The 19,938-nt window shown below is 38.6% G+C and overlaps 1 protein-coding gene across 1 annotated transcript in view; it reads left to right on the top strand.

The window, feature by feature from the left end:
• NACC2 (NACC family member 2) overlaps window positions 1-19,544 on the top strand; it is a 35,081-nt gene extending 15,537 nt beyond the window's left edge. Inside the window, exons 2-5 of the mRNA XM_044663933.1 lie at window positions 11,103-11,267; window positions 15,293-15,398; window positions 16,263-16,360; window positions 19,038-19,544. Coding sequence (XP_044519868.1) covers window positions 11,103-11,267; window positions 15,293-15,398; window positions 16,263-16,360; window positions 19,038-19,537 — 869 coding nt within the window. The 3' untranslated portion in view covers window positions 19,538-19,544. The remainder of the gene's footprint in view (window positions 1-11,102; window positions 11,268-15,292; window positions 15,399-16,262; window positions 16,361-19,037) is intronic.
• The last annotated feature ends 394 nt before the right edge of the window (window positions 19,545-19,938 follow it).

Raw genomic sequence — 19,938 nt, 5'->3', positions numbered from 1 at the left:
GGAGAAGCCATTAGGACCATGAGCCTGGAAATATAAACCTCTTTCTTATCTCTTCTAGCTTCCTCTTTCCTCTCTTTCCTCTTCCTGTCTTTACTGTTCTCCTCCCAAGTAAGTAAAAGATCAAAACAATTTTGGTGCATATGTGGTCTTAGCCATAATACCTCATCATACCACAGAGGTGACTTTGGAGTCTTGGAATCTTTTGCCAGTGGAACCATTCTGGCAGGTCTTTTCAAGCTGGAAGGACTTTGAATACAGGCTGTGCAGTAAACTGCATGCCTGTCATTTGGGGACCGGACTTATTTGAGAGATATTCATCACCAGATTGGTTACAGAGTGATGAATTTTTGGTTGCAGCAATCCTTAAAAGTCCATTTATTAAAGGTAGCTTATGATCCTTGTTTCTGGGGGAAGTACCTTCTCTGTGTCATAATTCAGAGCATGAGTTTAGTTTATTGGGTTTTTTTTTTTAATTACGTTGCTGTTGTCCTTTAATGTTAAAGGACTTAAAAGATTATGCTCTTCTGAAAATTTGGGGTTTTCTTATGACCACTGAATTAAAATACTTTAGATTCATGGCTCATATTGAGACATCTTTCAGTGTACTATTTCCTGACAATCTCCTTAACCCATCACAGCCATATTTGTCTTTGTGCCTTTGTCTAGGCTGTCTGTACCTCTTTTACCCTCAAATAGCTTTTAAAAAAAACTTTACCTTCTATATTAAAACTGATAAATATGGATTCCAATACAGAAGAACAGCAAGGGCTACGAAATGGGGATTAAATGACATGCCCAGGGTCCCACATCTAGGAAGAGTGTGAAGCCAGATTTGAGCCCACGATCGCCTCCCATCTCCAGACCTAGCTCTTTATCCAATGAGCTATTCAATTGCTCCCCTCAAATTACTTAATATAATCAACTTGATATGGCAGAACACTCCTTAGGAAAATTTCAACTTGTAGTTGAAAAATGGGTAACTAACTTCGAAAAAGAATTTGGAATTAGAAATAAAAATGAAATTATTGAAGGACACAGAGTAAATGGTTTAGGTGTTCTAGTTTTGGGTTTGAGATGAAGATGACTTAATGAAGAGAGATGAATGGTTACAGAGATTGAAGTAGGATCAAGATTAGAAAGCCTAGAGCAGTTGCATTGGAAGTTAGGAAGGGAATTCTCAAGAGGAAGGAGTGGTCCCTGGCACAAATGAGGAGAATGGAGAATAGGGAAAAGGTAAAGGAGATTAGATTATGAGGAGTGGTTTCCTTTTAGTTGAGAGTCCTATCCTGAATTCCTCAGTTGCCAGTGCACCTTTCTTTGCCACCATAATGAAATAAATTTGAGTTCGTTTTTCTTATTACATGTTTTTTTCTCCCCAAATAGAATGTAATCTTCTTGACAAGAACCATTTCATTTTTGTGTTATCTCCAGTCCATGGCACAAGTTGGTTCTTTAAAAAAAAAAAAAAAAAAAAAAAAAAAAAAAAAAAAAAAAAAGAAAGCAAACCTCTTGCTTTCTCTCATAGAAACCCCCCCCCCCCCACACCCCACACACACCCCTTGTTGATTTTAAGACAAAAGAGTGTTAAGGGGTAGGCAGTGGGAGGTTAAATGATTTGCCCAGTCACACAGCTAGGAAATGACTGAGACTGCACTTGAATGAACCCAGGACCTCCCATCTCCATATCTGGTTTTCAGTCCACTGAGCCACCTAGCTGCCCCCAACAAGGTGGTTCTTAATCAATACTTATTTAAAGGAAGTGGGCATACTCTGTGCATCCCCTACAGTGCCTAGGACACAGAAAGGTACCCAAGAGATAGCACCAGGATCTAAAGAAGATGATGATCATATGTTTCAAAAAGCCCCAAATCTGAAGTACCACCATTGTTCCTGAGGCAAAGTCTCCTCCTTTACTGTTTGAGTTCTGCTAACTATCCTAGTGTAACACATGAAGCCAGCAGAGGTGTGTGGGTGGGGATCCTACTGTCCCTATGTGAGATGCACTTGAAGTTTGGGGTCTTTTGCTCAGAATATAAACTTACTCCAGAAGTCTTTATTGTGATGATGGGGAAGGGAGTTTGAATTATGTAAGGGTCCTGGAAGCATTTCTTCATATCCATTATTGTTGAGGCAGATTTATCCACTCTGAGAAGATGTTGTCTTCCCTTCTGTCTGACCTCAACCTCCATATCAATCACTTGAATGTTTCCTAGTTCCCATAGATGTGACCACCCACCAGGGCAGGTTAGGAATGCACAGTGGTGGTGGTGTTTTGTTTTTAAAACTGTAGGTGCTTTGGAATCTATTTTTGAAGCCCCAAGAATTAAGAGGGGTAGGAAGAAGGAAAAGGGAAAAGGGGAAGGAGGATGCAAGAAATATGGAGCACCTTTCCAGATGAGCTACAACTCGATTTTAGAGTATTTTTAGCCACTGGCTGTATTCAGCACATGGTAAAAGCAGAAATAGAATGTGGATTTTTGTTGTTGTTGCTCTACTGGATCTGACAGTCTTTGGTTTTGCTTTAGGAAAAAAAAAACCCAGGGTTTTGGGGTAGGGGTAAGAAAGAGGAAAAAAAAAAGAGCATGTGGGAAGCAAACAACTTCTGCTGTTTAAAAAATCATCCTGATGTACATCGTTGTAAATTGGGAATTATTTCTGTTGGTGAAAATTCTTTATGTAAATGTCACTGCGTATCAGCATTACAAAGTACTTCTCGTTTGCATATATAATCATGTCATGCTGTACAGGGGAGTGAAGGGGGGAGGGGTAATTATGTTTTAAAATATCATCTTGATTGTTTTTCTTCTCTGTGCAGGCTTGGTAATGCTTTGGTTTTAAAGATCCTGTATCCCTCTTTTAGTTGCTGATTAGTCCCTGTCCCTTTGCTTAAGTAGACATAATTAATATAGTAAATGCCACTGAAGTCGGGAAATGTCCCAGTTGGTTCTTCCCAGTTTGGATGGTGTGATCAGAAGCAGGGATTTTGCTCCTTGAAAATAAATGTGAATTGGAGTATGTTTTCTAAGGTAATCTGCAAGCCTATACTTAAAATGGACACATAGATGGATAGATAGATGAATGCATGGATGGATGTATTCATCACTCCTTTTATGTTAATCAATAATCATATCTTTTGTTCAGGAATACACTTCATAAAAGGCTTTGATTTGGTATTTGCAAAGAGACATTTGTTGTTTTTTGAAATGGGAAAGAGAATCCATAGCACTAGGGATTCAACAGAAATATAATACTAAGGCAACAAACATTTATTAAACACTTACTGTGTACTAGGTACAATGTGAAAAACTATCAACAAAGGGCAAAAGCAGCCCTTGTCCTCATAGAGGGCATTGTAATGGGGGGAGGAGGGGAGACTACGTGCAAACAACTGTTTATAGAACACAGAGAAATTATTCTTTCTATGTCATCCTAGGCTATGAAATGGGAGAATCAATACAGTGATATCCTCATGAAAGATATTCACCAGAAACACTGATTTGTCTGACATTCAGGAAATCTGCTGTCTGGTCTAGGGATAGCCTATTGTTCTGTGCTCTAGTTTATGCAAAGGAGATTAAGGGCGGAAACCCGGGAATTTAATTTCCAAAGAGCTTCCCATGTAAGCCTTGGGGTCTCAGTAATTTAAATAATAGATATTTATTAAGTTCCTACTACTTGGGCACTAGGAATATAGACACAAATGAAGATCAGCTCTATCATCAAGAACTTCAGAATTGGACCATAGTCTCCTCTACCCTGAACTTCATCCAGGCATACCTTTAACTGATGCTCATATTGAAGGCTGATGAATGTCCAGGAATTTTGGCTTGATTGAACACACATATATATTAAAACATTTTCCTGGGTGGGGCAGTTTGAAAAATAATTGTGTGTGTGTGTGTGTGTGTGTGTGTGTGTGTGTGTGTGTGTGTGTGTGTGTGTAAAAAGTTAGTAATGGGGGAGGAGAGGAGGCAATGTATTTTGGACATAGGGGATCATTATGTGATTATGGGAGGTGTGGTAGGAGATGGGTAACATGTCTGAAAACAGTTTTTTGGTAACATTGAAGGCATGGCAAGAAATGCTAAGTAAAGTAAGAAAAACAGGCAAACCTCTTTAGAATATTTGCTTAATTATTGGTATTCCTAGAATCAAAAGGAAACCTGAAATTTGAGGACAGTGACATGGTTAGATCTTATTTCTTAACATTTTGATAACTATAGGAAGAAGGATTAAGATAGCTAGGTGATATGCAATAGGTAGAGTTTCAGGCCTGGAGTCAAGAAGACTCATCTTTCTGAGATCAAATTTGACCTCAGACATTTAGTCGGTGTGACCTTGGGTAACTCCTTTGACTATGTTAGCTTCAGTTTCTTCATCTGTAAAATGAGCTGGAGAAGAAATGATATGCCAGTCTAGTCTTTTGCCAAGAAAACCCTAAAAGGAATTGTGAAGAGTCAGACACAACCGAAAAATTACTAAAACAACATCATGAAGAATGATTTGGAGAAATGGGGAGACTGGAAACAGAGATAAAATAGGAAGCTATTGCTATTCTAGAAGTAATAGTTGAGAGATTTAGAAGACCTGACGTAGGAAGATGTTCTTTTTCTGAATGAGCAACAGGGAAAACAACAGAAGTGAAGAGGACCATTCCCTGATAGAGGGAAAGATCATTCCTCTGCTTACCGTTAGTGATCTGATGTCCAAATACTCAAAGGAAAATGGAATGACCTTGGGCATGGTTTTGGAGCTCATCCTTTCCCTGTAGATAGACTGACAACAAGTAAGAAAATGATAATAATTAACAGTATTTTGTCATTGTTCATTCTTTTCAGTCATGTCCCATTCCTTGCCATCCCATTTGGTGTTTTTTTGGCCAAGATACTGGAGAAGTTTACCTTCTCTGGTTCACAGTTGAGGAAAATGAGCTAAATAGCGTTAAGGGCATTGTCCAGAGTCACATCGTTAGTAAGAGTCTGAGCCCATGTTTGAACTCAGAAAAATAGTCTTTCTGATTATTCTGGACCCAACAGTCTATCCACTGTACTATCTAGCTGCCCTCATAATAATATTTGTAATAACATTAAAAAAAAACAAACCCTAACGTTCTTCTGTCTTAGAATAAAGATATATTAAGTATTGGTTCTAAGGCAGAAGGCTAAGCCTATTAGATGTAAGTGACTTGTCTATGGTTACACAGCTTGGAAGTATCTTGAATCCACATTTGAACCCAGGACCTCCCATCTCCAAACCTAACTCTGTCCACTGAGCCACCTAACTGCCCCTATAATGCATGTTATCTCACCTAACAACTTGGGGAGGTAGGTACTACTATTATTATCTCCATTTTACAGATGAAGAAACTGAAACAGGCAGAAGTCTTTCCTTCAATCCCAATTTCACAACTAGTGTACACGGTCGGATTTTAGCCAAGGTCTTTCTGACAATAGGTCTAGCAAGCTGTCCACTGTACTACCTAAATGCTTCTCTTGCCCTTTTCTGTAGAAAGCCTGTCCTAATCTCTATTTCTCTCGCCCTCCCTAGTTATTAGGGCTCTCTTCTTCATTAAATTCGAAACACCCCTCTCCTTTCCTCTCTTTTCTCTTCATTTTTATGTTTACATGTCAATTCCTCATCTTTTCCCCCACCCAATAGAATATAAGATTCTTCATAGCAAGATCTGTTTTTTCCTTTTGTCTTGTGCCTTGCACATAGGTAGGGTCTAAACCTAGACCCTTCTAGTTCAGTGCCTTGCGCTGTATGATTTAATTGATGTAGAATAATGGTGTCCAACACAAATATTGTCACTTGGTCATTAAACTATTTAAGAATACCTACTGGTAGCTTATTGACCTAGAAAACTACATATTAACATTATCCATATTCTGTTGTATTTTTGTTGTTGTTGTTAAATATTTCCCACATACATTTTAATTGGGTTTGTGGCTTGGGTTTGTTGCAGGTTATGTGTATATTAATTAGTTCTCTTAAGATACACAATATTCCACATCTGTAGTTCCTTCTGAAAAAGGAAGGGAGATGCCTTTTATTATTTCTTTTTTGTGGCCAAGTTTGGTTGTCATCAAAATTACACAGATCAATTTCAATTTTCACTCATTCCTGACCAATACGAATTTTTGTTACTACATTTTTAATTTTTAAACCATCGGCATTTCTCACTGTATCCCGTTCCTCCCAATTGTATGTAAATGTCATTTTGTAGCTCTTTCTTCCAAAGAATCATTCCTTATAACAAAGAATTAAAAATGGAGAGAAAAACGAGTTCTGTGAAATGAAGTGACAGACATATCAAAAAATAAAGAAAAGGGGGCTGACCGTTTTGATATCTCTTCTTTGAGACTAGAATTGACATGTTTTCTTTGTTTCATTTACCTGATCTTTAGCCATTGTGCATATTGTTTTCTTGGTTTGCCTTTTTTCATTTTACATTCATTCTTCCTTTACCTTATAACCCAGAGTCTTAAAACAGTTGTTTTGCTTATAATAGGCACTTTATAAATGTTTGATGGATCATGTTGAAAAGAGTTTAAGTGATTGATCCATGATAACATCTGAGATTTGAACCTAGGTCTTTCTGCTTCAGTCTCTTACAGATAAATAAATAGTACTCAACAATAACAAATGCTCATTGCATTTGATTGTCTCAGGCTCACAGATTTATATACTTGGTTGTAGGGCTTACCAGGTTAATTATCACTACCTCCTCCTGATTTGTCTGACTTGTAGAATCATTGAATTTATGAATCACTTAATTGTGAGATGACAGGTAAATGCTGAAAAGTAAGCATTTGGCAAAAAATCTGAAGCCACTTCCCTCTTCCAACAACTAAATCCAAGTCTATAGTCATTAACCTTTAAACCTCAGAGGAAGTTTTAGATAACCATTGTTATCCTGAGGCAAATTTTTCCCCTTCTATCTATACCACAGTCTAGTTTCCTTCTCTTTCCTTATTTTGTCACAGGACCAAGATCTGCATCATGACTTATCACGGTCCTTTAGCTCCCTGGCCAGATGCTCCAGATGTTTCCTTACACTGTGTGCTAGGAATCTCCATTCTCCATTTTCTCATAACTAATCAGGAATCCTTTCCATAATATGACAACTTTCTTGTAGGTTTCTAGTGAAGGACAACCCGCCAGCTATAATTATTGGCAAGCTTTTACTAACATCCATTATACTCCTGCTTTTTTTTTTTCCTTCCTATGAATGTGGTAGCTTGATAAACCAAATCATGCATCTTGAATTGTGGATGAACTCTACCAAACCATCCACATCCTTATCCTTTGGTTCCTTATGACCCAATGACAGACCTAACCAAGATGTTTGCCAGGGGAAGGGCTCAGTCTGTCAATAAGATCAAGGCATCAGGTAGTGAAATCTACTGTCTTTAGGTAAGATTAGGCTGTTTATTGTTCTACACCCTAGTTTATGCAAAGAAGATAAAAACTAGTGCTAGAATGAATTCAGCCTATGGCAAAAGTTGAGGGACAATAATCAAAATAAGGCAAACAACTTATTTTATTTAGACTTATGCAATGTATAAGGCTTATATAGGGGAACTTTGTTCTGATGGCAAGGCTGCCACTTTTCTGGGACTGAAAAGCTTCTTCCTTGAGGACCAAGGGACTCAATTAACTTGCCCAGAGTCATATAGTCACTGTGTCAGAAGCAGGATTTGAATCCTGGTGCTCCTGGCTTTGAAAGGCCAGTTTTCTATCTACTGCACCGTACTATCTCCAGCCTCTGCCATGTAGACAACAAATGGCAAAGAGTATTGGAGATTGGAGTGGTGTCTAGGGCTTGAAGGTGCTCAGGGGAGGATTTTTGGAGGATGAAGTGGTTGAGCTGGGTCTTGAGGGATAAATAATAATACTCATTATATTTATACAATAATGTACAAGTTTACAGAACACTTTCCTTACAGTAGCCCTACAAAAGTAGATTTCTTGTCTTTCTTTTTATTTTTTTTAAACCCTTACCTTCCGTCTTGGAGTCAAGGCAGAAGAGTGGTAAGGGTGGGCAATGAGGGTCAACTGACTTGCCCAGGGTCACACAACTGAAAAGTGTCTGAGGTCAGATTTGAACCTAAGACCTCCCATCTCTAGGCCTGGCTCTCAATCTACTGAGCTACCCAGCTGCCCCCAAAAGTAGATTTCTTATAAGTGTTCTTATCTCTAGTTTGGATAGCATCATAAATTTATAGCTGCAAGAAACTTATTAATGGTCATCTAGTTTGACTAACCTTACTATTTTTTTTAAACCCTTACTTTCCATCTAAGAATCAATACTATGTATTTGTTCCAAGGTAGGAGTGCTAAGGGCTAGGCAGTGGAGATTGAGGGACTTTCCCAAGATCACACAGCCAGGAAGTATGTGAGGCCATATTTGAACCCAGGATCTCCTATCTCCAGGCCTGGGTTTTAATCCACTGTGCCACTTAGTTGCCCCCCTCCTTTCCCATTTTATAGATGAGAAAACTGAGAGTGAAAAAATTGTATTTGATTAAGACCACAACATAGTAAAATGTCAAAACCAGGACTTAAGTCTAGGTCTTCTCTCTCAAAACTTAGGCACTTATCAATTCATTAAATAATAGTAGAGGTTAAGGAAAAGGATGATTATTTACAGGAGATGAGAATAAATCTTATAAACTAAGTTAGAAAGGTAGAAATGAGCAGATTAGGAGATACTGGGGCAGGATACACCCAGCCCTGGTAGAGAAAATGGAATATGCAGTGAATCAACTGGCACCTCTGGCCAGGGAGCAGGAGGACCATGTTAAGTCCTCAAAGAGATCTTGGTCATATGGCAAAGTAGGCAGAGAGAAGGACATTTCAGTGTGGTGTAGGTAGGAGAAAAATATGCTGTAGGCTTAGAAGAGATATCCAAAACTTTCTCTTGAGGCTTAAAACTAGGGACCATAGACTAGTTGAAGGCAGGCTTTGTCTTGATATTTTCTGCTGCTTCCTTTCCAAAATTTATCTGTTATCTTCTTCAAGATGATACAAAGTAAAAATAGCAGAAATATTTATTGACAATGACTATTTGTATATCCTTCATTTATTATTTAATTACCTTTTGGCTTTTTACCGTTTTGTCTTTCTTCAACATAGCACTCTGCCACCCTAACAACCCTTTGAGCCCTTCATGGTAACAAAGAAAAACAGTTGAGACATCAGGTGACCTTTAAAGGTGAAACCATCATTCCCCACCAAAGTAACACCCCTCTCCCCAACCCTTACTCCATCTAGCCTGCCAGCTCATAATTCTAAAGCTAGAAGAGACCTCATAGGTAGGTCATCTAGTCAAGTGTTTTGTTTTATAGATAATGAGATGGAAGCCAGTATTTCTTTATATGATGCAGAACAGAGATTTGGTCTTGGATTCTCCAATTCTTGAAGCGTTACCCTTCTAGATGGGACTAATTCTTCATCTGTTCTTTGGGATTAAGATTATTTGTTAAATTTATTGGCATTTTGCTTTTTTAATGTTTTAATATATTTGTATTTTTGAATGGCCAAGAAAAAAACTTGTGATTATCCAGAAAAGATAAGGGCAGAGGGACTCAGGGCAAAGATGCCATTGCTGTTCTTCTGTTAAACTTTTGGCATTTTCTCTTTTCAAATAATGCAAGAGGAACTAATTCAGTCACTTGTATTTGGAGTTTTATATTCTCAGCCTTTTGTTTATTGGTTCATATTTGTTAAGAAAGATGGTATGTAATGTGACAATATTCTGAGGAGCAAAAGTGAGGGTGGGGGAGAGCGTTTCATCTCTTGGGTTACTTAACCTGTCTTGCTTCAGTGTCATACCATCACTAGCACCTTGGAAGAGATTGTTATGACAGCTTTTTTTCCCAGACTGGCTGGGTTATATCCAGTCTTGCCCTTAGAGAGATGGGTTGAAGCAGAAGTAGGTGGATATGTGTTTGGTAGAGGAAGGAAGGAAGAGTGGGGCTGCAGGCATGTTTGCCTGGCCTAGAAGCTGAGAGGAATGGTAACCTCAAGCTAGTTGAACATTCATTGGTTGATTTAATTTGCCATAGTTAAATTCAATCAGTCTGTATTAAAATAATAAGTCTGTATTAAAAATGGCAATATTAATGATGATAAACTTTCATTTTTCTCAGACTTGCTTTTAACAAATATATACCCCCCCAAAGCTGTCTTTATTGAGCATTTACAATGAATTCAGATCTTTGCATGGGCATTGTGTGGATGGACATAATGATTAGGTAGCTAAATGGTGTAGTAAATAGAATGCTAGACTTGTAGTTAGGAAGGTCTCTGTTCATATTCCTGTCTCAGACACTTAAGAGGCTATGTGACCCTAGGCAGGTGTCTCGCGATATATCAGTTTGCTCATTTAGAAAAGGAATATCCTAGTGGTATCTGCCTTGAAAAATTCTGCAATGCTCAAACTTGCTAGCCATTGTTTTGCTTCTGGAAAGATCTGATCTTGCCATTGAGGAGCCACAACTCAAAGTTGGGAAAGACTAGACTTTCATAGCATACAATTAGAAAACAGTACAAGATATGATAAGGGAGAGTCTAGATAAAGATAGCCTAGAAATATTATAAAGGCTTACAAAAGAGAAAGACCATGGGAGGTTGAATCCAACTGACTCCAGTTTAAGCCACCCCCTTAAAATCTCCCAAACCAAATGTCTACTTGGACATTTTTTATTCAGTAATAATGCTCTTTTTCCTGTGACAGATCACTTTTCTGTGGGCTAGCTATCATTTCTTGAGCCACTGGCTTTAGAGCCCAAGTGTAAAGATCTCTCAATTAAGCTCTAGTTCTAGCTCTGCCATCAGCTTTTGGAAGAGGCCTCTCTACTTTAGATTCTCAACCTTTTGAAATGGAGAGGAGGAATGAGCTAATGCCCATTTTGCCTCCCTCACAGTGTTGTAAAAAACCACACGAGGGTAGAGGGATGAAAGCTCTTTGTGAACTGCTAAAATGACCACATCATAGACCTTCTCCTCCTCCTCCCCCCCCCCCCCCCCCCCCCAATTAGATTTTGAAAGCACACCAGGCTAACCCAAGAAAATTTATTATTTCTTCTCATCCCCAGTGCAAGAAAAACCAGAGCAGATTCCGCTCGAGAGCCGCTCTTGTGTCCTGATTAGAAGAGACCTGGTAGCTCTTCCTGCAAGCCTCATCAGCCAAATCGGGTACCGTTGCCACCCTAAGCTCTACTCAGAGGGTGACCCTGGTGAGAAGCTGGAACTTGTTGCAGGTAATACCTGGAAAGATTTCTATCTGTGTTCCACCTACTCTCTTAGAGATTCATGCCCCCAAACCCCACCCTCATTCAGCCCCCATACCCTCAAAATGCTAAGCAGAGGAGGAAAACCAAATCCTCCCTGTAATTTTAGAGATTGCGTGCAAATGTCCTTTCTTTTTCTTTTTCTCTTCAGAGCAGTGAACAATGTACTCATCACCAATCAGTCAAAAAAAAAATAAAAAAGAAAGGATAGAACATCTTAAATTTCCCTTAATTTCCTTTTAGAAGAATGTGTCATTAAGAGAAGTTATTCAATTGAATTAATTTAGCATTTTAATTGAATTCCCCCGGCTTGTATTCTTCCTGATTGGTACGGGCTGCATCACAATTGTATTTTAATTTAGGTTGCAGACAAAAACATGTTGTGTATTTTTATGATTCTTTCCCCCCCACCCCCCTACCCCAACTTCTAAGTGTCAAATTACTGCATTCAGGGTAATGGTTTTAGGTTTTGTAATAGCAAAGGCAGATTGAGAAATCTGATTTCTTTTAAGAAAACTAGCAATAATTTGATCTAAAAGTATATTAGCACTTTGCCCAGAATGATCATGTTTTTTGTGTTGGAAATAGTTTTCTCTTTTTAAGTTGGATAGACATGATGGATTCAGTGGTCCTCTAGATCTTTATGGTCTTTCAATAAAAGATCATCCATATAACTCTTTCACATTTTGAAAACTTGTCTGTGTTAAAGCCATTTTAAAATGATTTTTCCCTCTGTACTGTCAGAAGTGTCAACTGGTGGTGACTGTTAAGATCCCCCTCCAAAAAATAAAAGAAATCTTTTTTTCTTCCCTTAAGGAGCAGGGGCAGACCTGCAATTTTTCCTGATTTGTTAGGAAATTTCCTTCTTTGATCCAGATTAACAATTCTTAAATAGCTCAGTACTGTTAGAAGAAAACCTGGAAGGTTGAAAAAGCAGATAGCTTACCCAAGGACGCATAGCTAGCAGGCCATGATACTGAGGGGTTTTACATCTCTGAAAATTTTTTCTTTTTAGCTTTGGGCCAATTCACAACATATCTCAACCCAGCTACCGTTTCAAATGTTTTGTAGATATTAAAGGTACAGATTTTCCTGTGGGAATTTTCATCCTGCACTACTTTACAGTTTGTGAAATTTCTTTTCTTGGAAATGGAAACTCTCGTGCAAGTGATTTTTCACAGCAAGAACAGTTGATTGGCCAGCAGCACTTTGTCTTGATGTATAATGTATATTTACTGTGTTTGTGTGTTTAAGTAAAGATTATTCTGTGCTATACCTGATTGGGTCAGCTGGTGTGAGCTGGAAAGATCTTGGTAACCAAAGAAACCACAGCAAGCTTCTCATTTTTAATGAAAGTGACAAGGCTGTCTGCCTAGTTTTTGGGGGGTGTTGGGTATGATGCACATTCGGGGTTTATCTAGTAGAAGGTTTTTGGTTTTTGTTTTTTTTTTTGTTTTTTTTTTTTTTTTTAGTAGCACCATCCCAGAGGTGTTCTCACCACCTAGGATTTTTCACACTATAATCAATTATGAAAACTTTGTCATTTCCTTCAGGGAGCCCTTAACATAACCATAGTTAAATTAGATATTAGTGAAGAAGTCTCTTAAGTTCCAGTATGGAGTAGAAAGGGTTCTGTAGAAGAAAGATAGCCAAGACTGGAAGGCTAGGATCACAAGGCTCTTTACAACAGTTCCACTGCCTACCATTTTTATCCTACTTTACCCTAAATATTCTTATCACTCATTCTTTCCTAAAGAGAAAAAAAATCAGTGTTCATCTTCTATAAAGTGTTCCTCTTCCCCCCTTCCCCCTCCCCCCCTTCTGATTTTGAGGCTCTAGTCCTTTATGATCCCAGTGATGGTCAGATTGTTTGAGTACAAAGACAGATTTAAGGACATGCTTAGATAATGTACTGGTGGATTTAGGGATTACTAACACGTAAAAAGTAAAGTCTGCTATTAGTTGTGTCACAACTAATATCTATGAATTAAAACTATCCACTAGTTATTAATTTATCATATAACATCTCTATTAGTGATGGTTCTCATTTTTGCTTTTGATATATGATTAGTGAGAGACTAGATATGTAGCCTAGGAATAATAGATGGGAGGGAGCATATTCAAAACGGTCCCATTAGCTTTCTCAACCACTAGTTTTAAAGAAAGCAGAGATTAGCTGCCATCAAATGGCTCAATTGGATAGAGAGGCAGACTTAGAGATGGGAGGTCCTGAGTTTAAGTCTAGCCTCAGACACTTACTAGTTGTGTGACCATGGACCCCAGTTACCTAGTCCTTATTCACTCTTCTGCCTTAGAACCAATACACTGTATTGATTATAAGACAGAATATATGGGAAGAAAAGAAAAAGAAAGGAAGGGAGGGAGAGAGGGAAGGATGGTGGAAGGAATGGCAAGAGCAAGCATCCTTTGTCTTGGTCGTTTATATGTTTGTGACCATTTAGGATAGTTAAGAGCCCCTCAGATTTGCCACATTGATGCTAAAATAGAACTTTTGATAGAATTTAAAGTTCAGGAGAGAGTTTAAGAGGTTAAGGTTGGAAATATCAATATGAGCATATACAGAGATACAGACATGGAAAGGTCTGTTTGTAGGAGAGAAGATATAAAAAAAGGAACATATCCACAAATCAAGGCTTTGGTAGGGATGGCCATCTGGATCAGGTAGGACAAGGAAGAAAAGTTGACAAGGGAGACCAAGAAATAAAGGAGTCATCAGAGATGGCAAATGTAATAAGCCCACTATCACAGATGTTACTTGCAAGATTTGCTCATGGTCACTGACAGATCCCTGGAAAAATTTGTAGAACTTATATTTCTCTTCTCCTGGTTGATAGAGGTCAGAAATATCAATGGTCTCCAAATGAGTTTATCATAGATTCTTATTCTTTTTTTTTTAACCCTTAACGTCTGTGTATTGGCTCCTAGGTGGAAGAGTGGTAAGGGCAGGCAATGGGGGTCAAGTGACTTGCCTAGGGTCACACAGCTGGGAAGTGTCTGAGGTCGGATTTGAACCTAGGACCTCCTGTCTCTAGGCCTGACTCTCAATCCACTGAGCTACCCAGCTGCCCCTATCATTGATTCTTGAATGACAGAGACCCAGAATGGTTGAACGCAGCTGAGAGGTATTATGTTAATGTTTTGGAGGATTATTGGGACCATTCCTCAAACCATCTGGCTCAAGTCCATGGAATCTAGGGCCTGAGGAACCATATCTGATGAGTTGTTCTGATGTCCTATATATGACATCATGCATTGGTGCTAATAGTGAATGAAATGGACTTCCTCCCTCCTCCCCCCCTTCTCTCTCTCCTTCAAATTGATAATAATTTCTTCTTTTTGTAAGATCTTAAGGGAGTATCCTCCTTGTACACACAGGCACACACTCTCTCACTCTCAACTTTGTGACAAATGAATGGTCAACAAAAACATTTTCCTATGTTGTTTGTGTCCAACACATATATTTCATTGTTAAGCTAGTGCCTATTAGATCTTCCATTAGGAGGTATGTAGGTAACTTGCCAACATGCTTCACTGTGAGTCCTGGAATAATGGTCAGTTGTTCTATTGATTAGATTCCCTAAGTTTTTCTTAAAAAAAAAATTTTTTTTTTACATTATTGCTATAATTATAACTCTTACTCTTGTGATGCTGCCTACTGTATTCTTCATCAGTTCATAAGTATTCAGATTTCTCAAAATTGTTCTCTTTCAACACATCATTCTCAGTGCTGTACTTTGTCTAGCCACATTTCAACTGATGGACACTTCCATAGTTTCCAGTTCTTTACCAATGCAAAAGGAGCCTCTCTATATCAATAAATCTCTTAATGTGGAAAAGTTCTCTTTACTATAACTCACTCAAATTCATATTTTAAACGTGTCTAGAGTCATAGTGGTGTTTCCTTGAGTGGAGGGCAATAGTTTATGGCCCTGAAGGACTAAGTCTGAGGGTTCTTATGTTCTGATTGGCTACAGGCTCTGGAGTCTACATCACACGGGGTCAGCTGATGAATTGTCACCTCTGTGCCGGTGTGAAGCACAAAGTCTTGCTGAGGCGGCTTCTTGCTACTTTCTTTGATCGGTATGTCCATGAGAAGTGTTAGTGTTTCTTTTAATGTTTCCTTTTTTCCTCACTTATTTTCTATAACACTGTTTTCAGTGTTTTAGAACAATTCTTTCCTTCTATATTTTCATTTAGTATGTTTTTTTTCCCCCTTTTTAAAAAAAAAAGATATGTCAACTGTTGCTTATCTAAGAATTTAGAATCTCGGAATCCTGGCTCTGGATGCTCCTACCTCAACTATATATTTTTCAGGACTAGGAATTGAGACCTAAGAGAAGGAATAATTTGCCTTTTATCAGTGATGTTCTCAAATAGAGACCAATGCTTGTTGGAGACATTGACTTAGAACCCACAAAATATCTATGTTTTAAAATTTTGTTTAGCATTTCCCAATTACATTTAATCTGGTTTTGGAGGACTAGGAGTTTGACACTCCTATTATAGAGCATTTTCATCAGTGAGTGGCAAAGCTAGGACTAGAATTCAGGTGTCCTTATGTCCTGCACTACCCAAGATTATGTACAACACATGGTTAATACCAGACCAGCTTCTTTTGTCACTTAGTGAGTCAGCTGTATTCATCTTGCCAGCTTTATTCAGGGTAAACTCAGGGAACTGCCAACCAAACTTTAATATTAGCCAAAGTGGATTCTGATTAGGAAGGTAAATCTGTAGAGAAGCAATCCCCACAGGAAGCATTCCAACACTAAATATTTGCCTAACTTTGGCAGTGATCTTTTCTACCCCTCTTTTTATTCATCTTTGTATTATCGAGGATAACCAATAATGAATTGATTATAATACAGTTGGTTGACTTGGGATTTTTATCCAAAGTCTTAAGAGTATTTTCTACCTTCTCCTTTTTCCTCTTCTTGCCTGCAGGAATACACTAGCCAACAGTTGTGGTACTGGAATCCGTTCTTCTACCAGTGATCCCAGTCGGAAACCTTTGGACAGTAGAGTTCTTAATGCCGTGAAATGTAAGGTCCAAGACTCACAGGAGGGGGTTAGGGGGAGGGGGGTGGTATGAGTACCCAAAAAAGGAGGGTAAAAAACCAAAACTTGAACGTATATCTCCTTGTCATGAATTCATGCATCAGTGTATATGTTCTGTTTGATCTGAGTTCCTTTAGATTTGATTTACCCCTCCAAACCTCCATAAGAAGATCCCACTTAGAAGGCACTCCCGTAACAAACAGCTTTTAGGACCCTCTTCCAACATATGTCTTCCTTTCTTTGGTTGGGGGTAGGATTGGGGAGGGGGTCTTCCCTTTGGTCATAGTGAGCTGAAGGCTTTGCAGAGCTCTTGGGCTCTAAATGGTGTATGCATGCCTCAGTCTGGCCTCCTAGTGACTGATCAGTTAGAGCTGCTGATCCAGTTCCCTGGAATGAGGCTTTTCCGGGGAGTGTGTGAAGCATTCATTTTCTGCAAGTGGGCGGAACAGGATAAAGGAGCAGTCTCCAGAATGAGGTCTCAAGGTGTTAACTTTTTTGGTGGGTTTCCAAGCTTGATGATTTCAGCTGCAAAACTATTTTAATATGTGAAATAGATTTAATTTCCTTTTTGAACCAACCCCCCTATTTACATTTTGTGGTTATTTTAAGTCTTTGCCATCTGCTCGGCCATCTTCTCTCTCATTCCTGGACTGGGATAATCTAAAGGCAGTGAGCGGCCTTTCTGGGTGGTAGACTGCCTTCTTTTCTGCCCACCCTCCTCCCTGCCTACTTGGAGATGAGAAATTGATATGGATCAGCCAGTTTACTCCATCTCCTTCCCCCCCACCCCTCCCCCATTTATCCTACATTACTATTTCTCAGGCAGAATAGCTAATATACACTCCTTAATGTTTTTTTTAAATGGCTCTAAACATTTTTAAAATTTATTTATTTACTTTTGGTTTTGATGGGGCCTGATTATAATTAATCCAAAATTGATGTCACTCCAGGAATTTTGGCGAGTAATCATTTAAAAACTGAATCCAGAGGTATATAGAAGTTATCAATAGAGATTTGTATTAGGCTAACAATGATTTTATTTGGAATTAGCGGCTTATTTCCAAATAATTAACTTTTCAAGGATTGGACCAGAATGTGCCATCTTTTATAGCTTGTAGTTTAGTTTTAGGAGTAGGAAAGGTCTTATTGTTGATCTAGTCTAACGCATGCTATATTTTCATGTATTTAGCATTTCATAATTTTAAAATTATTTTCATGTCCTTTATCTCACTTTATCTTCATAAGGTACCTATGAAAGTGATAATTAGGTGATTATTATCCACCTCAGATAGATGAGAAAAGAGATGAGACCAAGAGATATGAAGGGCCTTTAATTAAACGATTATTTATTGAACCCTTGCTAATATGGAATATTTAGGGAAATAGATAAAACAAGCTACCTCTCTCTGTCTTCAAGGGTGTTTAACAATAAGTCTCTGGTCAAGTCTAGGAATGTTGTGTCTTGGTTGGAATTCCATTGGCCTTCTTCACATTGAGACCTCATGCTGGTGTCCAAACAAAATTTCAGAGAACTTTTCTTTTTCTTTCTTTCTCTGCCCTTGTTTTAACTGTCTCCTTTTAATCATTGACAGAAAAAATTTCCCCCAAAGGTAAGTCTTAATATTTTCCCATAAAGTGAAATTTTTACCGAAGAAGACATTCAGTATGGAACAAGAATGCTCTGTTGAAGGAAAAAGACAGTACTTTTCAACTATTGTTTACTCAACTAAAATTGACAGAGCCAATTAATTAGGATTGGGTCTTCAACAACACCCACCCCCCATCCCCATATCAGTTAGATAAATGTATGTCATTTGCTAATAGTCTTTTATCATTGATGGAAATCTTATAGGCCATTGTGTCCAACCCCCTCATTTTATAGATAAAGAAAATCAAGTATAAAGATTACATATCTTGCACAGTAACACAGCCATGGCTAATAATGTCTGAGGCAGGATTTATACTTCCTTTTTCCAGATCTAGTTCCCTGTGACAGAAATGTGTTAGCTATCTAGTAAAGTTGGATAAGAGCGTTGACTTGGGGTCAGAGAGTCTTCCTGTGTTCTAGTCTGCTTGTCTGTCCTTAAAACACTATATATCTGTGTAATCTTTCACAAGTCACTTATTTCTCCTAGTTCCTTATTTGTAAAATGAACTAACTGGAGAAGGAAATGTCAAACCACTCTAGAGTCCCTCCTCAAAAGAACCCCTAATGGGGGAATAAGCAGGCTTAAAATTGAAACAATTGAACAACCCTGTCACAAAATGAATCCTTAAAAAGGGATCTTTGGAGTAATGAGTTCCTAACCTCCTTAAGACCTTTGAGGGACTGGATGATTCATAAACTAAATTGATGATTCTTAATATTGGCACAATGAATTAAACATACAAAGTCTAGTTCTGAAAAGGACTAATTTAAATCAAATTGGGAGATCCATTGTTTGTGGATTCTCTTAGTATCTTCTCTCTATCCCCATCTATAACTAAGAATAGAATGGATTTAGTGGTGTGGATGCCCTCAATGGGGATGGTGGAACTTTTTATTGTTCTAAAGCAAATATACTTAATGGATGAGATGTTGGGTGCATGTGGCTTCCTTCCCTTGAGTCTCTACCTAACCATGTTGACCTCTGTTGGCCATCTTTCTCCCTTTCTTTGCAGTATATTGTCAGAATTTTGCTCCAAGCTTTAAGGAGAGTGAGATGAATGTCATAGCTGCAGACATGTGCACCAATGCTCGTCGAGTTCGCAAACGCTGGCTACCCAAGATCAAGTCCATGTTGCCTGAGGGGATGGAGATGTACCGAACCGTCATGGGTTCTACCACTGCCAGTGTCCCCCTCGAGCCTGAGTTTCAGGCCACCACAGCCCAAGTATTTGAGCAGAGAATCTACGCAGAGAGGCGGAATGATGCTGCCACCATCGTGGCTCTGAGAACTAACACAGTCAACGTAGACCTGAGCAGCGCTTCCAACCCACCGTTCGAGCCAAGTGAAGAGGCAGATGGAGCTGGTTCCGTCATTCAGGAGGTGGCTGGGCCAGAGCCCCTCCCCTCAGATAGCCAAAGCACTCCCCAATCTTTTGAACAAGGGCCTGCCAGCACCAGCAGGCCAGAGACACCGGTGAGAAGACAAGATGGTACTTATGGAGGGACTTTGTAAAGACACCTAAAGAAAAGGAGGGAAAAAAAAAAAGAATTTTGTGACTTATAAGGGATCTAAATACTAAAGCTGCTTGCATGCATACTAATACAAAAAAAAATGTGATCAAGCCACTTACCTACTGAACTGCTACTGTTGCCTGAAAAAAATGTGATTTTTATTCTGCTTGTATTTAAAATTTATGAAGGAAATAATCGCATTCGTTATACTGTAAATGATTAGGTCAGTGATGGCCTATTTAAAAGAGAGTTCCTGGGCTCTTTTTTTTTTTTTTTTTTTTTTTTTTTTTTTAAATACTTCCTGAGGTTAGATTCTATAAACTCTTGTAGCTTTTCACCCCCCTTCCTTAAAAGGGGATGGATGAAGGAGGACTGAGACCTCCCCTTCCATGGATCCTGCAC

This window comes from Gracilinanus agilis, chromosome 2, assembly GCF_016433145.1.
Source record: "Gracilinanus agilis isolate LMUSP501 chromosome 2, AgileGrace, whole genome shotgun sequence".
Classification (NCBI taxonomy): Eukaryota; Metazoa; Chordata; class Mammalia; order Didelphimorphia; family Didelphidae; genus Gracilinanus; species Gracilinanus agilis.
The sequence above is the reverse complement of the archived record's forward strand: the minus strand, read 5'-3'. Positions and strand labels throughout refer to the sequence as shown.